The sequence below is a fragment of the Polyodon spathula genome, chromosome 19 (assembly GCF_017654505.1).
Source record: "Polyodon spathula isolate WHYD16114869_AA chromosome 19, ASM1765450v1, whole genome shotgun sequence".
Lineage (NCBI taxonomy): Eukaryota > Metazoa > Chordata > Actinopteri > Acipenseriformes > Polyodontidae > Polyodon > Polyodon spathula.
In genome coordinates, this window is record NC_054552.1 from 29,029,403 (window position 1) to 29,051,183 (window position 21,781).

Genomic DNA, 21,781 nt, shown 5'->3' on the forward strand with positions numbered 1-21,781 from the left:
TACGAGTCTCAAAAAACATTTTCTCTGCAACCATAGATCTCCATGCTCTAAACAAGGCTATCAGTCCTCTATTTTCAGATTAATCACGAAACCAAGGGAAGTTTGTTATCAAACTAGATAAGAAACATTAGGATCTGTGATGTAAACAGCCCTGTCCCCACCCCTGTATGGTACCTCAGCACTGATGCCTATGCTTCTTGCAAGGAGATTTTAATTACAGTTGAAACTGTATTTTCAATGTTGCATTGTCTAAATCTAATAGTAACAAACTTTTCAGATAAAGATGACGAAAGCAAGTAGCTAACTCTGAACCGCATTGCTTTAGTGATCTAGCATTGAGCCATGTGTAGTCTAACCACCGAGGGAAAAGAATATTCAACTGAAAGAATGTGTATTTCAAAGTTGAAGAAAATCTCAAAACCACGAAAAAATAACCCAAAAAACTGGTGGTGTCAAACATTTTAGTACACTGGGGAGTTTTATGAATTCTATAGAACACATGATAACACCACACATCCAGAGAACCATATACGGTTGTGCAATGGATTGTAGTAGCACTGTTGCATATGGATAAATTACATACTATCAAGCTGACAATTGAATTGCAGTACAGTAAATCATAGGCTTTACTTGTATGCTTATCCTTACATTAGGGATAAGATTGCATATGTGATTTCATAAACTGACCTGCCCTGTTTCGTCCAGATGAATTTCTGTACACGTCCAGCTAAAGTAAAGCTGAGCTGCTTTCCTGCCTATACTTTCAATGTTGTCATGTTTTTTAGGGCCATCTTCTTGCAGCTTATAGAATTTATTTGGCAGATTTATCTTCCCTGTGCTTTAAATACATAATATGGAATTAAGGAAATAGGTGTATTAGTGTGCATGTTTGCATTTATTTGCATTGGTGTGTGCGTGTGCTTAAATTTGTGAATATAGATGCGTTTTCTGTTTATTTGTTTTTGTGTGTTTGTTGTGTGTAGGTGTGGAACAATCTGTCTCATATTAAAATACTAATCTAACACAAAATAGGTAACTTTGTAGCAGACTAACAACTTCACTAAGCATATGGTCAGTACATTTTCAGGTCAAACCTCAGAAAACAAGCAATCACGCATATGATTCCACAATCATCCCTTTACTAGTGAAAAAACTAATCAGAACAGAATCAGCTACTCCCTTTTTCTGTCTTGCTACCACCTAAGAAAAAGAATGAGATAAAAATACCAGAAATGCATAAGATTTATAGCAAACCATTCTCATGAGTCAAGTAGAAGTGACATTCTACAGTCAGCTAAAAACAGTGGAAAATCGGTGGAGATATTTTGAAGAAGTAGGATGCTGGAAAATTTTCAATATTAAAAACTGCTTTTGTAAAATTCTAATAAATCCTGACAGCATACTTTTCAAGGAGTGTAAAAAAATAACTTGAACACCAAAAGGTGATTTTCCTCTGTGCCTTTTGTGTTACAAGTTCTTCACTGTTTTGCAATTGAACCGATTTCTTATTGTGAAGGACAAAACCATCCTCTACGTGACTTATTTCAAGCTTCAGTTTAAAAAATAGTGTACTTACATTGGAGTCAAGCAGCTCAATACTATCTAGGCTTTTGCTTCTGTGGATGCGGCCTTTGATCCGTCTTAAGGAAGGTTTACCCTGACTTCCAGAAGAGGCACCAGCATTGGAGATATCTGAGCTTGGAGTTACCCTACGACACAAAACAAAAGCATGAAATCAGCTTTACTGCAAAGAATTAAGACCCTTGAAACATGCTACCAGCATGAATGAGAATATGAAAAACATACAAATACCTTCTTTTAAAAAGGGCAATATTCCCTATTGAATAGAACGGCATTTGATTCAAGTGTGCATAATTGGTTTTAATGTCACCAGTATGCCTAGAGTCAAACTAGACAAAGAACATGCCTTTCTAACTGCTGCACCTATTATTCTTTCAAAGTTTCTTTTTAAAGCATGCGATATCAAGTTCCAGCAAAAGATTATTAAATAGCTTCAGAAAACCCACATGGAATCAAATGCAGGAACTCCATGTACAGTATTCTCTAAAACAGCTCTATGACCAGACTATATTTCAAGTTGGACAGAACTGTTTTGGATACAACTGTTTTTCTGGTTTTTTTTTTTTTTATCTCAGCTGAAGGGCTTTCTTTGATTTTAACAGCAATCGCAGCATGTTCTTTATATGGATGGAAACCATCACAGAGGTTAGTCGTCAAGACTGTGTGTTTAGTTGGTGTTCATTAAGCTGCAAACACAAAGAGCGAGGAAGTGCCTGTGCTTTCAACAGTGCAAGACAATGTTATATTTATAGCAATGCAGTTCCTGGCAATGCCGCGTTGCCTTTGCTACAATATACTGTATGAATACCCGTTTTTAAGAGAATAGATCATATACAGCATGTAGGCGAAAAGGAAATCGGAGATTGTTTCAAGTATCACGAATGATGTAAAACATTCCTGTCGGTTAAAAAAAAAAAGATAAAAAGAACAATGCGCACACCTCTGGCACAAATAAATACCCATCCCTCTGATACATCCATTCACCACTTTCTAGTTTTCCTTTTGGGTAGTTGCTACACCATTCAGTCTCCTCTTCTTTGATAGCAACACATGCCACACTCTGAACAGACTTACTTTAATAGTATATTACAACTAGAATCAAAACAATAGCCTCTTGCCATTCTTTATTTTAATGATGCGACCGACTAGAAATAAAAGGGGAATGCAATGAGATGTTCAGTAATTGGAATAAAACCCCTAGGGTATCAGAAGTCAATTTGTACGACTGAAACAGCAGCAATTACAATCAAATCTAATTCTGCCCTTTCTGGTTCAGTGATCGTAGGATGAAAGGTTATCTTATTACACTTTAGTTTACTCAGAATGGTGTACCCTAAATAACAAAACCAACTCAAGGTACTTTCACAGATCGTCACTCAAAGAAGGTACGTCATATTTTACAGAAGCACCTAAGGGGGGAAGCAATTGATAATTATCCGCAGCCAGCAAAGTAGAATACTAAAATTATGCTTTCTGTCCGTCAGTCCGTCTATGCGCCCCCTATGTCTCCGACCGTCTTTCACACTCCATAACTCACAAACTAAGTGGGTTTTGGAGGACACTGTCACTCAGGTTGACTAAGGCATCTACAGGTATTGTAGGAATCCTTTGACATTTGAGCTCCAGGTTAAGGTCATAGTACAGCAAGCCGATTCTGTTTTCAACGCTCTCACGATAGTAATAGAACTGATTATCCAATTTGGATAACATTTTTAGAATTATACAGTTAGGTACAAAGTTGGTTCCTAATGCATATATCTGTGAACCGCAACTAGGTAAAAAATAGCCTCTGTCATCACCTTTCTGAAAGTACAACTGGCCAAGGAAACCATTGATCCAACAATGACCTGCTAATAATTCTAGGTAGATAATCACTTTCTTAATATAGTTAATTACTGTAGGTTTGCGATTAAAAATTATAATTACTGTTTGAAACCACAGAGGTCTTCCTATAATAGAGTAGCCTACTTAAAAATGAAGACAAAAAAACTGCAAAAAAAGGCAACAGCCATCTTGAAAAGCTTTTGTGGTAAGTTCATGAATTCTTTCATTTTCAACATGTGGGATTTTCTACAGATTTATATACAAAAGCCATTATTTTTAAAAAAATATAATTAATTGCTTTTCACTTACTGTGTGTTTATTACGTTATTCTGAGGACACTATATATGTGCCTGCACTGGTTTTCACAAATGGCTGGTGATACTGGATTACATGATTCTAGTTTGACTTTGCAATTAACTTTGCATTGCTGGTAAAAGCATGCACGACTTGGCATTTTGAATAAAATTTAAAAAAGGCGTTCAGTTTGTGCAATGAACACTAAGGTAGTGCTCAGTCGCTAAGGCTTCATGTAAAGGAATGGCTGCATTAGTCACATGAAGGGTTGATAGATGTGGGAGGATGAGTTGTGCTGCAGAATCAGTCTGCGTGGTATGAAGCTGCAGTGTAGGTCGCGTCATCCTCCTCCACTTAACAGGAAACTACTGGGCACACAAGAACACTGAGAGACTGTTGTGCAAGCAAGTCTTTTACAAGGAGCAGTGACATTAATAATTTGGTAGTTGCATATACACAGATTAAGATATCTATGAAACATATAGTATTGCACGTAATACAATGACTGTAGTGTGCATATGTACTAGAACATTTTCATTGATATCCTTTATATACCTAGCTGCATGAAAACCTCTGAGTGAAGAAACAACAGGCACTCATGTGTGAATATGTTAGATCACTTTGTGCTTTAAGAAGGCATCTTAAACATGTCCCATGCATTTTACCATTTGTGGCTTTGTGTTACTTTTCTCTTACCATTTTAAATGAATTGCATGAGTGGCTTATTAAACTCATCAATTAAATTAAATCAATTAAGTCACTAATTTCCCTATTTTGACAATTTTCCAACATTTTCAGTTCCAGTGGTTTGATTTCATAGGCACAGCAAATCAAAACAACAGAAGCAATGGAGTGTTCAAATAAATGTGCACTTACGTGGATGCACACAAAATGTTAAAATGATTTTAAAAATAACTTATTCAGGACGTTTCGGACAAAAGACCATAAAAAAAAAAAAAAAAAAAAATAAAAAATATATATATATATATATATATATATATATATATATATATATATATATATATATATATATATATATATATATATATAAATATATACCTTAACTAACTTAGATGAATATTTTGTATATTCATACCATGGACAACAACCGAATGGAATCTTACTGACCTGTGCGGGAACAATTTAGAATGACTGGAACGCCCTTGTTAAAATAATGCCCGACCTCCAGTCTCTGGCTTGGGTGATTCATTATTACCTTGTGTCACACGCGGTAATAGGCCATTATCCCTTAAGAAATATATACATATGCATATACATATATATATATATATATATATATAAGATGTATAGAGTTATGATTTCAATACTTACATTGGAATGTAATTACTAAATGATATATATCTCTATATTTTCCTCACTACTGCTTTAGACGAAATCTTCGGCTATATTCTCTGTACTATATATATATATATATATATATATATATATATATTATATATATACACACACACACACACACACACACACACACACACACACACACACACACACACATATATATAATAAAAAAATAACAAAGTGTTTAATTCCTGGTATCTGATTAGAATTAATTCTCCATTAGATTCCCGTGATGGACTTACAGCATTATAATACACAGCCTGCGTTATCTGTAAAGCAAATAGCATGGTTTCCTGAAGTTCCTTAAACTGCACGGTCAGTTTGCTACTATTGGGGAAAGAGTGTTTGGAAAAGCCTCCATCTCTATATTGAATCCTCACATAAACTCTGATGAACCTCTCTGAAATAAAGGCACACGATTCTGTATCATAAACCAGGAGCAAATGGCAGTGTAACAAAGTTAATGAACTATAAACACTGAACCTAGGTGTTGACGATTAACTCATCGTAACTGAAAAGGACAGTGTTTGAAATGCTGCAGGAAAAACACCTGCTCGGCACCTGCATTGTCAGGTAGCCAGGCTATGCATAATCACATAGGTTAATTCATCTCTGCAGATTACATCTTTAATTGAGTGGAAACTAACTTCTCCAAACAACTTTTTGTAAAATAAAAAAAGATACTTATTTGTACCCCATCTGGAGGAGAGGTACCAGATTATCTGAGGCACATATTAATCTTCTATGTTAAAGCATAAACCTTCTAAAAGGGAATTAAAGCAAGCTGTGGTAGAAAAGGATGGTGATTTCAAATTGCAATATATTACTGTGCTTGGTGACATTACAAATCATTACATGCTGTTAATGGAGAATTCACACGTCATTACACATAGCACTGATCTTAATACACTGCATGCTAAAAGCAGACACGTGAACATAATTAGGAAGTTGATTCCCAACTGATACGATATTATTCAAAAACAGGTGTAAGATTTTTTGTACTTTTCTTTCTTCAGCCATAACAAGAACGAAAAAATAAGTTTCTGACAAATTGTGAGCACCAGAGGGCTCAGCTGGTCTTTGTTTTAGAAAGAAGTGTCAAAATGATGAATCTGTCACCAAGCATATCTCAGCAGAAGGGACAGCCCTAGAGGAAGTAAAACCCAATCTATTTGGCTCAGAAACACCCAACGGTATCTTAGGCAATCCTGAAATAGGAAGGTAACAGGCACAGTGTGTGGAAATAGCATATGCTTTCTTTCCAGGGCACATATTATTTCAACTTGGAATAGAATCAAGGAACCCATTCAAAATAATTCATTACTAGAAATGGCTATAATGAACAATATGTATTGACTGGTCCAGGTAATGCCTTCAGGTTAGCACTGAATGATAGAAACACGAAAGGTGTTACTTATATTCTCTTAATGTGCTTTGCACGGCACGCACACTTTTGTTTGAGACACTGTACATCACGGGGATTACATGAATACTTTTAAAAATGGTCTGGCCACCGTGCTGTCTAAGACCTGTTGTACACGAACTGATAAACCTACGAACTTGAGAAAATAAAGAAAAACACTGGAGGAAACCGTCTTTTATGCCATATTTTATTTATATAAATTTTTGAAATACAGAATTAATTAATATTTTAAGACAGCAGCGAAATTTCAGTTTGGATTTTTTTTTTTTTTTAAGATGCATATATAAAATACTGGTACTTGTGTTAATAAACAAAAATTATGAATATAGTATACATTCATAAAAATGTATATGTTTATGGACAATGTGTTTATAAACACATCAAGTACATTTTATGTTAGAATACAGCACCATTTAGCATATTTAACATGTTATCAATATAATGCTGTCCATTATTATTTCTGGATTTTTTTAATTTTATACATCAATTTATTATATACATTTTATTTTGCTTCACAGGTACCAATTAAATAATGAGATATAAAGTATAATTACACTATACATATTGGTTCAGTCTTATAGAGCAGTGCATACTGACAATCCTCATACGTACAGTATATACCAATACACTGTCTTCTGTAAACAGATCTACAAATCTAAATACAAAATCAAGGAAAACAAACAAAGCAGGCTTTTTCTGCATCTTATCAAAAGGAAGAAAAAAGAAGCTTCAGCTGCCAGGAGGTAACAAGCTAATTGAGCGGTTTGAACGGAGCACAATGACAGATTGACTCTGTGTGCGTTCCTTTCATCATCAGATAACACTGAAACAGCTGCTTTATTTTTCTACATCCCATATTTATCCACTGAAATACATACTCACCACATCCGTCTTTTATAAGGAAGGAGACTGTTTCTGTTTGAGGCTGTCACTCCCAGAGCCATTTGCAGAACGGTCAGATATTTCTGGTATTTCATTTTGTCCACCGCTTCTCCAATTCCACACCATAAGCCAGTGTAGGTAATCATGCAATTTTTATTCCCTGGCATCCGCCTCTCCTGCGTCTCCCTCGCTCACCATCAGAACGCCATTTCTAGCATAGAGGAACTGACAGGACAGACACTCCCCAAGGAGTTCAACAAAAGGTACCATGCCAGAGTGCCCTGTGCACACAATGACACTCTAATCTCGTTAGCTCTTAGGATAGACTGTTAATCCATTCGATTACATTCAGGACACATGCATTGTTTTCTCTGCTAACACCTTATTAAACCGCACTGAACGTCACAGACCTACAGTCCTGAACAAGAACAAAAACGCAAAAGGGGGAGCGGAGACGTTTTCAAAAATGATCTCAGCAAATAGGCTAATATTGTACCTCTCTTCTTTTCAGTGTTAAATATTTAGTGTCAGGGTTTTGGTTTTGCTCTTTCCAATCTGAAACTCCTTACAGAGACTGGGTTGCTGAGATTCCAGCTATTTGTAGGATCTCAAGTTATAATAACAGCACAAGTTAAACGATTTGAGAGGGGTCTCAGCCCAGAATATTGTCCCCCAAATGAAAAAGCAGAATCAGTACAATAAAAGAGGCCCTCGGCTGGAAAAGAATAGAGACCAAACCTTGCTTCTCTCGCCAGTAGGGGGGCGATCCCTGACGACTGGGATGAATGAAGCAGTTAGTTGAGTTCTAAAAGGAAAATCGCATCAACCTGTTCTGTTTCTTCCCTATTTAACAGACCGTTAGCTCTCACTGGCACAGTCGAAAAGCAAGACTCTGTAATACACTTGCATGGGAGGGGAAGAACAAAAACCTGTAATCCATCATCAATCAATGATTACCTGCTAACTCTTTGGCAATCTGCTGGTCAGACAGACAAGAGAATCTGCTTACTGTACTTGCATAACCCTGTTTAAAGAAGAAGTACAGTATATTAAAATGCTTGTGGGTCAGCTGCTCCAGAGAAATAGAAGCACAGCCAGGCAGCTGCCCTAACTGAAGTGCTGGTAGCGTCCTAGCCTTTCCATGATAACACTGACAGCTAAAGGGGATTTGGTAAATGCAAAAGGTGGCATTTAATATAATGTAGATCTCATTTCAGGAAAAAGATTTTGCAATTGATTTATATTAAGTAGTATTTCACTACATATTATTAATTTTTTGTACCTATGCTTGTAGTGCTGTGTGACACAAAAAGTCTGCTCCCTCCATATATTAGTTACAAGTTCTCAATAGCATCTGTGCTCAATGGGGATTGTAAGATTACCACGGCAATTAGTTCTCTGCACTGTAGTGTTTATTTAATATGACGGATTTACCTCCTGTTATCAAACCTTTGGTTATACAATGCTCTAACATATATATATATATATATATATATATATATATATATATATCAATATATAATATATATATATATATATATAAGTCATATATATATCAGTATAAATATAAATGCAGCATGTTTCAGATGTATGGAACCAACGGTGCAATTATTTTTAAAGTTCACAAAATGTTTCTCAATATGTCGTTTAGGGTGAGGCACTGTCAAGCACGTGTGTAAATTGTCAGTCTAGACAGGGTAGTGATGTATTGGGGTGCCACAGATTGGTCAGGTCTGTTGTGTTTTGCTCAGTATACTAATTCACTGTCTGAGCTGGGAGTCAGTGGATGTCGTAGGTTTGATCGAAGTAAGCACTTTTTAAATTTTATTTACACAGCTGCTTAGTAAATATGGCCAAAAAAAAGAGTTTTTTTTTTCCTTTTATTTTGCCTTAACCCTTTCAACACGCAAAGGAAGCCAGTTGGCCTGCAATTGTGCTGGAATGACGTTATCATAAACAGCATGCTGTAAACCCCTGAAACTGGATCAGCCCCTAATCAGTTAAAAAGCATATGAGTTGAAAGCCCCTACTGGGTTCAAATCAATCCCTTGACATGCAGAGCTAATCACTTGCTAATTAAGTGCTGGAGAGACGAAGATGCAACATCATTGAACAGCCAGATATTTATACTGGTCGATGAAGATCTTAAATTGCAATTACATTTCAAGGTAAACGACAAAAAAACTCAGCAGGAGCTATGTGTCTACCTAATTGTTTGATCTAACTAAACATGCCTCAGCAATCAAATCCAGCTGGGAAATCTGGTGAGCCATCAGAAAGCTACATACAAGCTATGGCCAAACGTTTTGCATCACCCAATAGAATTAACTAATTTTGCTTCATAAAGTCAAATGAAACCTGCTGAATAATGTTATGTTAACATATTGAATTACATACCGCCTTGTAGTTTTCTATACACTTATGAAAACTGACAAAAGATGAAAAATGTCTCAATTTAACATGAAACACTGTGCTCCTGTTAAGGCTTCCGGTAGACTTTCACGATATCGTTTTGTAATTTCTTTGATTACATGATGTTAAATAAAAGTGAAGTTCATATAGTTTTTTTTGTCTAAATCCTAAAATTCTAGGTGATGCAAAATGTTTGGCCATAGCTGTACAGTTAGTGGGGGGAAAGATTCGAGAAACAATAGTAGATATAAATAACTAAGCAAAGCCAAATACAATGCTCATTAGTCTAGGGCAAGTTCATTTGAACAGAAAAATCCATGCAAAATTTCCCTGCCTTTCCCAGAGTGTACAAGGAACATTTCTGGCATCAAAAACATGTGTATGAGAGCGTGGAATAAGTTTTTCATAGACATCGTTCCTGAGCATGGAGTGCTGCGTTGATTTCACTCATGATAATGGCACTTTAGGGACTTGTCGGTTATTTGGCGACAGTATCCTCTGTATCAGAGGCGGCCAAGCCTGGTCCTGGAGAGCCGCTGGGTCTCTGATTTTCACTCTATCTGTGTTCTCAATAACATCATTGAATCAATTATTTTCTTAATTGATCAACCCTAAAAACAATTCCAGGTCTTTAGCCGTTGAAGATTTAAAGAGAGCCAGAAAACCTGCAGGACTGTGGCTCTCCAGGAACAGGGCTGTCCAGAAAACCTGCAGGATTGTGGCTCTCCAGGACCAGGGCTATCCAAAAAACCTGCAGGATTGTGGCTCTCCAGGACCAGGGCTATCCAGAAAACCTGCAGGATTGTGGCTCTCCAGGACCAGGGCTATCCAGAAAACCTGCAGGACTGTGGCTCTCCAGGACCAGGGCTGTCCAGAAAACCTGCAGGATTGTGGCTCTCCAGGACCAGGGCTGTCCAGAAAACCTGCAGGATTGTGGCTCTCCAGGACCAGGGCTGTCCAGAAAACCTGCAGGATTGTGGCTCTCCAGGACCAGGGCTGTCCAGAAAACCTGAAGGATTGCGGCTCTCCAGAAAACCTGCAGGATTGTGGCTCTCCAGGACCAGGGCTGTCCAGAAAACCTGCAGGATTGTGGCTCTCCAGGACCAGGACTATCCAGAAAACCTGCAGGATTGTGGCTCTCCAGGACCAGGGCTATCCAAAAAACCTGCAGATTGTGGCTTTCCAGGACCAGGGCTATCCAGAAAACCTGCAGGATTGTGGCTCTCCAGGACCAGGGCTATCCAGATAACCTGCAGGATTGTGGCTCTCCAGGACCAGGGTTGGCCACCCCTGCTCTATATATTCACAGTTTCAAAGAGTTATTCAAAGGGTTTACTTCAGTCTATAACCAAACTGCTAGTTAACATTATTCAAGGTTTTCTTTGTTTGCTTCTCGTTTTTTAACATTAACAGTTTTACATGTATTTGTACTGTGTCACAATGTCTCTTAAATAATTGCAATACTACAATACAATAAGACTGTTAAAATCCTGTGCTGACTCTAAAAAGCTATCTGGATGGATGCCTCAGAATGAAAAAGTAATAACTTAAGTCAAAACAAAATCTACATAAAAAAGAAAAGGAAACAAATGTGTTGCTATCAAAATAATAAGCCAAAAACAATGTATGAAAAGAGTATTTGCAACTAAGTGCAACACAGCTTCGTTGAATTTATTTGAATTTAGCTTTCTTTCTGGGAATTAAAGTATGCTGCTTTCTGGATGCTAGTAATACTGTATACCACTGTAAACATTTTGACAATAATATTCACTGCATATTTATACAGTGAAATAAGCAGTGTAGTAAACTCCAGCTTGAAGCCGTATTAAAGCAATGCAACACCTGAACACCAACTGCAATTCAAAATAACTTGACCTTGAAAAAGCAGCAGCATGGGACATTTCGTACTTGCATATTCACAACACTTAGAAAGGCTAAACCTTGTGCTAATAGTGTTCTTGAAATATGAAAACAAGAGTAGTACAGATTAAGAATCTCAAGGGACTTTACTGCTTTCAAACAGAAAATGAAAGAGATGCAGAGAACCACTAGGGATCTTGGGTATAAGACAGGTTTGTTTTTTTTTTCTCTGCAGCTCTGAGTTTATATGAAACGAGTGCTGACTGTTCTGCTGACAGAGCGAGATGTTTGAACCCCCCCCCCCCCCCCCCCACACACACACACACACACAAACATACTATAAATGCGAATGCCAAGCACTAAAATCTTGAGGCATTTACTGCCCTAGTTTTACTAGAACAGAAATGAATAAACAAATACAATGTGCAATTGACTTATATTCACTTTTTCGTTTAACTTACACTCTTACACCATTTAGTAACATTACATAAGAAACATGGGTCAGAAACTAGGTCTTTTCAGCCGAGCATGGCCTGTACATAAAAATAAACGCACACCTAAATGTTGCAAAAGAAGCATATTCATGATAAACTGTATTACTATATACTGTGTACAATCTGTACAAACCTGGTGCCAGCCCTGCTAATTACAACAAAAGAAAACCACATATATATCACAAGCTGCAATGGTGTATATAGACAACATCATATAATATATATATATATATATATATCAATATATACTATATATATATATATATATATATATATATATATATATATATATATATATATATATTATATACATACAATTTTCCTGAAGCTCCTTGCACACAGTCTCCATGTCTCCTAACCCTGCACACTTCCCACTGCCCTTGCTGACAGACACAAAGATACGTCTTTAACGGTCTGTGGCACACAGCCTCTCTTCAAGCTTGGGGGGAAACACATGCCTTGGGCTGTTTGCACCATTCTGCCTCAAAGCACAAAAAGAGAACATGTCCTGGATCAACTGTTATAAATGGAGATGTGAGCTGGTGTTTGAAACCCACATCTACAGTAACCTACATCCCAACGCCTCCACTCAGCCCTTCCCCTGTGGAGATAGTGTTCTTTCAGATTTATACTCACTACTAGGACATGCATCTTTAATTAGAACCTTGGATTCATTCTCATATTGCCAAATGATGATACTGTACAGTGAAACCATTGTAGTATTTGTCTTTAATTTTATTACAAAGGGCTTAAAAAGTCACACCCTCTACAGTGCTTCTCTGAAGATAAAGAGCTTAGAATGCGAAGGGATCCATCATTCATGCCAAATCCAGCACCGTGCTAAAGCATGCATCACCGATGTCATGGTTCTGAAAGACAACTTCTGTGCAGTGCTTTTTGTGTCATTGTTCATTTGTTTATACACAAAGTTCAACACTGTATCACAATTAGAAGTCATCACAGAGCATTCGAGCAAAAGGCGACAGATTCTGACACTTGGTGGATGTAAGATGGTATTGTTTTCAAGTAGAACTACTAGTTACTACAGGCTGTAGTCACAAATCTTTAAAGACATCCTCAGGACCAGTCTATTAAACTAAGAGCCAATTAACAAACTCTCTAAAACAGCTGAGAAATATTTCATGAATGGCTTGACTTAATTTATTAAAACTGATATTAAGAAACAATCTTTAACAAAACGTTCCTCATAACACTACTACTGCCTATAGTGCTCTTTCTATGTAGAAATGTTGAACTGAAGCAGCCAACAGACTAAAGCAAGACTCTGGGTTTTCTATTATTACTTATTTTTTTACCTTAAAGCTACAAGAAGAAAATCCTACACCAAAAAATGGGAAAACTAGTATAGCTGAGCAGATCACACCGTTAATGTCTTGAAATGGCTATGACCCCTGGCAACTTGTTCCATAGGCAAGTGAACCCTCATTCAGCACCTATTTATCAAGCGGAACAATATACTGAATGTTAGTCAATCTGGTAAATGCAGTAAGTGGTACATTTAATTAGAAAAGCACTCTGCCTAGATCCTCTCATCAGTCTTCTATACCCTTTCATATTGGAAAAGAACATTCCCTATCCAGAAAGCTAGCTCCTTCTCTGTAAAGCGGTTAACAGAGCCCTCTGCAGGTGTCTCAGACAGCTCCTAACTGGCTCTGATCAGTCTGAGAACAATCGCTTCATGCTACTGGGGCTGCACCTTGTCCAGCTATCACTTCACAACTAGAGTGGACATCAACTGTTACTTTACATATATAAAGACCTGGAGGTAGGAGAGAACATCTTCTGCAACTGAATTCCAGTTAAAGTACATAGGCTCCTGAAACAAACTCCACAAGCAGAGGCAATGGCACGCTCTATACAATTGGATTGCAATAGTTTGTTCAGCATCAGTTTCGCAACTCTATCCAATATGTTTCCAGGCGAATTCCTGCCATCACGTGCCCTACCTACAGCCAGTAATATTGGTGATACTACATCCCTTCAAAATAACACAGGCACGCATGATGCAAAGATGGCTCTGCAATGATCTGTTTTTAAAATCGAAACCCCACACAAAGCGCTGGAAGGTTTAATAAAGGACGAGCTGTTACAGCATTGGTGCCAGCAGGCTAAAATAACTTGCAAAGGGTTACCCTTATTTTATTGTAGACATTTTGAGACCCAACAACACAGATACAAATAAAAACATGTTTGAAATACTAAGTGGCCAGAAAAGTGCAGCTGATGTTCAATAACACAGGCTGCACATTCAAACACAACCCATTTCTGCTCAAGTTAAGCACTCCCAGGTGCTATAGTTACAATATTACAATCCACAGCACCACCATGTGGACAATGCAAAGAATGCATTAAAATGTAATATTCATGTTAGTTGAGTTAAATAATACAGTATTATACATTGTACTATGTTAATATATGGTATGCACAAGCAAGTAGACGATGATGAGCCCCAACCTATTTAACAGAAATATAATTGCATTAGTGTAATCCTCAGGTACAATTAAAAAAGATGCACGAAGTATATTACCTGTGATCAATGGAGGGCTCTGGCAGAGCAACAGTAGAAGTGGGCGGCTGCACCACAGACTGTTCCCTCAAATTTGCTTGATTATGTGGGGCCATGCGCGCCTCTTCCCTCTTTTTGTTTTTGATTGATGATTTTTTTATTCCTGGAACTCGATCTGGAAATACAGAAAAAATACTGAAGACAAAAAAACATATATATAAATAGATTTATTCACATGTTTTAAAATAACAGAAGCATCTAAGATTTTCAGTGTTCTTAAAATTGAACAATCCTGGGTACACCTTTTGTTTCTTTTCATTTTATGTGCATTCTATATTCCAAAGAAGAACTTCATTTTTTTGCAATTGTTCAGTAATGGAGAATAACTGCAAAATAAATAAATAAAAAGAAAAAGAATTCCAGTTGCTGCTATCAGGACTCAATGGCTACAAAAACAGTAACATGCCAGCAGGGGCTAAAAGGAAATATCTTGACCATCCTCTATGGCTGGCTAGGACTCTAATCTCCACACAGCAATGGCTATTTTTTGCATGTTCTAATTTGGATGCAGTGGCTTATAGTGGTTAACACTGCATTATAGTGTTAGCAATGGATTACAGGGTGCAAGGGTGATTTAAAGTGGCAAGAGTCATTTCTAGAGGTAACAGCAGCCAGCGCAGTAGCTGTAGTTCCAGGGATACAGGCTTCTTTTTCCTTTCATGCCCTCAGTAGCTTGTCAGAGCATTTTTTTTTCTCTCCATTTAATAAACAATTTTAGAAGTGCATCTGCTTTCATCAAACCAGATGGAGGATCAATCTCATTTTTTTGTAGTTTTTTTTTTTTTTTTCAAAAAGCAAATTAGTCCCAGTGGTGCGTTGTGAGGCATCGATGCCTCCGTTACTTGGAATGCTCTGAAAAATGAAACTGCAGAACAAGAACTGGAGACTTGCCAATTATTAAAAAATCACAGCAACCGAGGACTTGTGATAAATACCTGATGCCATTTTTTTTTTTTTTTTTATGGTTTAGCAAATTAATAGTTTAAAATGTATCATTCGTACACACTGGAATGTCCTACAAAACTATACAACATACGAACCTGGAGAGAAGGAGAGGAAGAGAGGGCAGAAGGTAATAGTCACATCCACTCTCTCCACTCAATTTGAACATAAAACCTAAAAATCTACAGTTTACTCATCAAAAGGAAATACTTGTACACCGAGAGATACTACAGCTGAAGTACGAACAAGTGTCACCTATTACACAATTATTCTGTTTCACTTGCAATGTCATTAATTAATACAAAAATAACCCTCTGGATAACCCAGAAGAACCCATAAAAGAATCTGTAATGACATTAGATGGAAATACATTGAAGATCTGCTTGTGCTGATCATGGAGTGAAATTAGCAGATTAATCCCCTGCATTGAACCTGGGTCCTGCCTTCCAATAATGCTGACCAATCCATCTCTCTCATAGCTTTGTATATGACATGCCCTAAATATGTGTAGTCTTGTGTCACCATCCTGCCCAGAACATCTCACCTTCCTGAAAATGTCCTTTTCTCTACAAACGAGCTCTAGGAAGTTGGGAAGTATTTTTTATTACAGAAGCTGGTTTTGTGTTATAGGCTGCAGGAGTTTATAGCCTTATTATTTACAGTTGGGCGTACATGTTACTATGACAATAAGACAACATCCTCCCATGCAATTTGTGATCTGGGTGCTTTGACATTATCTTTTATATCACGCATCACCTTTGTTATTGAAAACACTAAATTACTTAAAATTCTTTTTTTTTCTTTTTTTTTTTTTTTAACAGTTACTGAGGCATTGTTTTCTGATAAATATAGTTTCAATTGGTAATGACCTGGCTGAAATTTATAAACAAATATGGCTTGTGAATAGGATGGAAATAGAATGCCAGCAACAGTAAAATACATCATAGCATTTAGGCTGTAGCACATGTCTGAAACCTGTAAATTTAGGAAGAATGAAGGAAAAAATTGAAACACACTCATATAAAGTGTCTGCATTACACTGCATGTAACAGAGCTGTGCAAACAGCAAACAGATTTCATCTTGAGAGATTTTAATTCATTTAACTCACCATCACCTTCCAGAAGAAAACAGGTAAGCAAACGAGGACAGACCTCCTCCAGCACAACACAAAAAGCACAAAAAGCAGTGGGGCCCTTCGAGGAGAGCTTATCAAGAAACACCTCGGCCCTTTTCCAGCTGCTCTCCTGGGTCAGAATCTCCATGTATTCCCCCAAGGAAAACACCTTCTCATAAACCAAGTATGGCAGCACCTTGTTTACATCCAGTTCCCTCAGTAACCTCTCTCTCTGATGTTTCAGTATTTTAGCAGCTCACTTGCTTCTCTTTCCCCTCGGTTTCTTCACAGGCTTTTGAATTTTACCAAACCACATTTTAGCTGCACCCCCAAACATTTTGACAATCAGTAAAAGAACAAAAGCTTGCACTTCAGCTTCTGCAATAAAATCATCAAGGACAGCAATGCACATATTTTGCCAAAATAAGGAGCCAACACCACATATTGCAACCCCTTGTTACTGCACTTGCAATTCATCTAGAAGAAACACAGTCATTCTGCACTGGGCACAAAGTTAGCTCTGTGCTTACAGCCTAAAAGAGGATTACAATACTCTAATTAACCCACAACAAACTGTTATCTGCTCCAGGACCACAATCAGGTTACTGTTTTTCTAAATATTCCACTGCCTTACTGCTGTGCTTTGTTTTTCCATCAACCATTCTGCATATTTCATATTCAAATATGTGTAAACAAAGTGCACTTAATAGTATTTTTTGCTGTAATAAGCAATTCTTAAAATTCATTTATTATCATTTTATATCCCCATGCTAGAATTACATATATACCTCATATTGCCTGTGTCACTGCATTGCAAAACTGTGTAAGCAGAAGGATATCTTATTTTTAAACACTATCAAAGAAATACTAATCATGTAATTTAGTAAACACTCATCTTATACTTCATACCTGTATGTTTAAATGTATAAACACAGTATGGAGAGGGCTGTTTGCTCACATTATCTGTCCAGACTCGGATGTGAAGAGGATTCTTCTGTTTACATACAGAAAACATGTGTTTCTTTCTGGGGGCTGTTCCTGTTATCAACAGAAATGTTTTATTTATGTTTTATGAACAAAGCAAAGTCCAGTGGTAATGCCAATCAGAGGCACTAGGATTAATGGTGTTAGTGCTGGTCCTGTTGGAGGTCATGCCTTCTAGGTTTCCTACTTATAATCCTGGTGTGCAGAACCACAAGGAAGAGCAGATTTGAGGTCACTGGGGGGTGTGGAACATATGGGATCTTTTAACTTAATGGATGCACCTTTTCTCATTCTGCCTTTCAATGGGATAAAAAATTTTTGCAATTGAGTTAATCTGCAGTTGACAGTCTGCCCAACTAAACTGATCAGCCCAGTTGCCGTGAAGAACGTATAGAAGTACACAGCTGGCACCATGCATAATAACATGAATTAACACTGCTTGGAAATATAATAGAGAAATTCATCCAGCTTTTAAATGCCTTTTGCTTTTCAATTTACATTTCACCCAATCATTTTGAGTGGTGGTGGCTAGACTGAAAATATATATTTAAATCATGCAAACAGCATTACCAGCAGTGTAACAGTTAACTGAATATTTTAATATAGTTTTAAATAACTTTCATGATCAAGGCTTCCTAAGAGATGCATCAAAGCAAGTATTATATATATATATATATATAATATATATATATATATATATATATATATATATATATATATATTATATATATATATATATAGGCTGCTGCTATATATCTACTGTATATTTCATAGACTGTTGCTACAAACACAAGTTTAAAAAGTCTATATTTTAAGACAACATGCGCAACTAGAATACAAAAAGCAATGTCACATTATTGCAAACATACAGTATGGTAGGCAACACAGGAACGAGAACTACGCGCAACTGCACTAGACAAATGCAGGGTTTTATCTCACGCAACCTAATAAATATAATGTTCACTTAACGAAGTTCTAGCAATTGTTTTTCAGTCCAAAAGTAGAGAACCAATGCGTTTTTTTTTTTTTTTTTTTGTTTTTTTTTTTGCAATTCAAAGGACGAACTCCTTAAACCCAGCCAAGTGCGGATCTGACGCTTTCGCGGTCGTGTCACGAGATGAATGAGCGTTTAAATACCCGTGTCCGATATGAATCGATTCTTGTGAAGATTATTTTTTTTTTACTAAAAAAAAGAAATAAAAATAACAACTTTCATTGAGGTGAGTACACCTAATAAATACTAAATAAATAAATAGTTCGTGTGGTTTACCGAATTCGAAAGCCATACTCGAAATCGAGGCGTGCTGTATTTCCAAACCCTGACTGAAGGTGTCGTAAGAGGTCTTTGTAAGAAAGAAATACAAGAAAACTGCAGGGAAATATAATTGAGAGATTTTAAAACCATGCTGTTTACAAAGTAAATAAATAAATACTACTAATAACAAGTTCAAATAGGCTGTAATAAATGATCTGTTTCGTGTTGTTTCAGGATTCATTAGCTTTTCAGACCCTGATGACTTGTTCGCAGATTAACCGGAATTCCATTGCACTAGCAGTAGCTCTTCACGAAGACTAAAAATGACTGAAGGATCGACCACAAACAATAACGTGGAAGCATTTATTTCATTTTTTAATACATTTAAAAAAAAAAAAAAAATTGAGTTGTGATAAAGTAATTTCAATAAATAATAATAACACTGAATATTTATTCTATGAATACAATTTACCTTGTTAGAGCGTGTTTTGATGATGTTTAAAAACAAAAAAAGCGTGGTTCTCTTAGTGCAAGCAGGAGCTTATGTGATTTGTGGGGTAAGTAGTTTAGCATCGAGTCATTTCTTAAATATCAGATTTTATTGTCAACATATAATCTGATTTAGTATACTTTAAAGCTGTTTCTCAATAAATCATAACAATGACTGTTGTTAACACACACACACACACACACAACAAATATATATATATAAACTTTAAAAACAAAAAAAAGCGTGGTTCTCTTAGTGCAAGCAGGAGCGTATGTGATTTGTGGGGTAAGATTTGTGGGGTAAGTAGTTTAGCATCGAGTCATTTCTTAAATATCAGATTTTATATATATACGCACACACACACACACACACACACACACACACACACACACACACACACATTCTGTATGTTTGTGTTAATTGCTCTTGTTCTAGGATTTACCAGAGTCTGGATTATGTGGAAAATAGGATTAGAATTTTTCACTCCTCCTATCTTTCTAACTGTGAGAAATCCAAAAACAATAGAGCTGTGTCACTTTGTTCTCCTCCCAACCCATGTTCAGAAAGGTCTGTATACAAACAATAATAAAACAAGCTAGTGGTGTATAATACACTGGCTGACGTTGCAGGTTCAGTCCGTCAGGACCCACTTGCCACCGCAGGTGTTCTTTCCGGTGGTGGTTTTCTGCAAAGGTTGCCATTCCTGATGGTCAAGTTGGTCCATGCAATTGCAAGGGCACTCACTAGCTTGTTGTAAAGTAACTCATATCCTTCTGCTTTCCCATGCGTGTTTCTGAATAGTTGCACACAAGTCTCACAAAGCTTTTATAGGTCTGGCCGTAGATCACATGACATGTCATGTAACCACTTGCATCTTCATACTCGCATACATTGTAAACTGTGGAATTTCTGATTATCTCAAATTTTTAGGCCAGTCACTGTATGAATATTTGTATGTCTCTAATCAACAGAAGCTGACCTATATGTGTCAGAAAGTTGTATTTTCAGTGTTTGTACCTATGAACACGTTGTAGAAATTAAAGGTATGACAGATAAAGTGCCCCCTGTGCTTCTAACACAGACCCTCATCATTAGAAACAACTTTGTGTTTTCTGAGCTACAAGAGGTCTGCTGCTTCACATGAATAAATTAGGGAAAGGGTAGAGTACTCCTAGTGTTATTTTTCCACTCACTTTTAATAAATGTATTGCAGCTATAAAAGCAGAGTTTGTTTGCCAATATGTAAATTATAGGTGTAGTGACATTTTTGACATCACTGACCTGACAGAGATTCCAGAAATGTGTTTCCATCCAAGTTCAAGTATGCCAAGACTTCAAGGTTCATGAAATTCTTTGGAAGATCACTCAGTTCATTGTTGGCTAGGTTTAACCACTGGAGAGCTTTTAGCTGCACAAATTCAGTGGGCAGCGTGGCAATGTGGTTATTGCGTGCTCCTGTTTTCTGTAGTTGTCTCAGTTTCCTTAGAGAAGAAGGTAAGGATATCAGGTTCATCCGACAGGAGTATAGAGACTGAATTATGGCTAAGGCTCAGGTAGGTTATTTGACAGAGAGATCCAATGCCACTGGGTAACAGAGTAAGCTGGTTTTGATCAAGAACCAATTCCTCTTGTTTCTTCAGTCAGAACCTAAACCAAAGAAACACAATGCTTGTTTATAATTAATGTATATACTGTTAATGTGTTTTTGTACACTGTAAATATAATGTGCTGTAAATACTTTGTGTGTACTTTCTTTGTGCACCATTTATAGGTTTGCAAGTATTTGAGCAATAGTAAAATCTTCACAAAGCTCAGAAAACACTGATGTTGGTAAATTGCCACTTTTTGGATGTAGTTATTCATTTCTGCGTGATTGCACTGAAACAGAATCGTTAGATATGGAATCTGTTAAAATAATTACATATTTATCCTCTACTAAATATGGGACACGCATTGGCACTCACAAAGTAAATATTATAAAAGAAGTGGGCAAACATAATATTATGCAGATGTACCGAGGCAGCTTTTGCACATATGAATTGGTAACCTTAAATTGTTATCTTTATGGTCCTACTTATGCTGTCTTATCAAGATACTGGACATCACTAAGGAGGGGAAAGTCAGGAAAAAGCTAGGACTAAAAGACTTGAACTACTGAACTGAGTCAGTCAGCATTGCCTTGATACAACAAAGACATATATCAATATTTAAATATTAAACCTGGCAAAACAAAATGTAAAACAAAAATACAAAAAGTTTAATAAATATATAGTGTCCCT

The 21,781-nt window shown here is 36.8% G+C and overlaps 1 protein-coding gene across 1 annotated transcript; it reads right to left on the reverse strand.

Moving 5' to 3' along the window:
- Positions 1–1,110: 1,110 nt before the first annotated feature.
- LOC121294542 (leucine-rich repeat-containing protein 57-like) lies at positions 1,111–21,015 on the reverse strand. The gene is made up of 4 exons (XM_041218330.1): positions 20,784–21,015; positions 14,678–14,831; positions 1,577–1,709; positions 1,111–1,200 (listed from the first exon to the last, which is right to left on the reverse strand). Exons 1-4 carry the CDS (start codon positions 21,013–21,015, stop codon positions 1,111–1,113), a joined length of 609 nt encoding a protein of 202 aa, XP_041074264.1.
- Between the last annotated feature and the right edge of the window lie 766 nt (positions 21,016–21,781).

Bases quoted from the DNA above. Each gene is read 5' to 3' on its own strand.
- LOC121294542 (XM_041218330.1), bottom strand. From the start codon at position 21,015: ATGAACCTGATATCCTTACCTTCTTCTCTAAGGAAACTGAGACAACTA. The intron at 14,832-20,783 runs GTCAGTGATGTC...CTGTATTTCCAG, and splicing joins ATTTCTGGAATCTCTGTCAG to ATCGAGTTCCAGGAATAAAA. The intron at 1,201-1,576 runs GTAAGTACACTA...TCTTTTTCTTAG, and splicing joins TTGAGCTGCTTGACTCCAAT to GTGGTAGCAAGACAGAAAAA.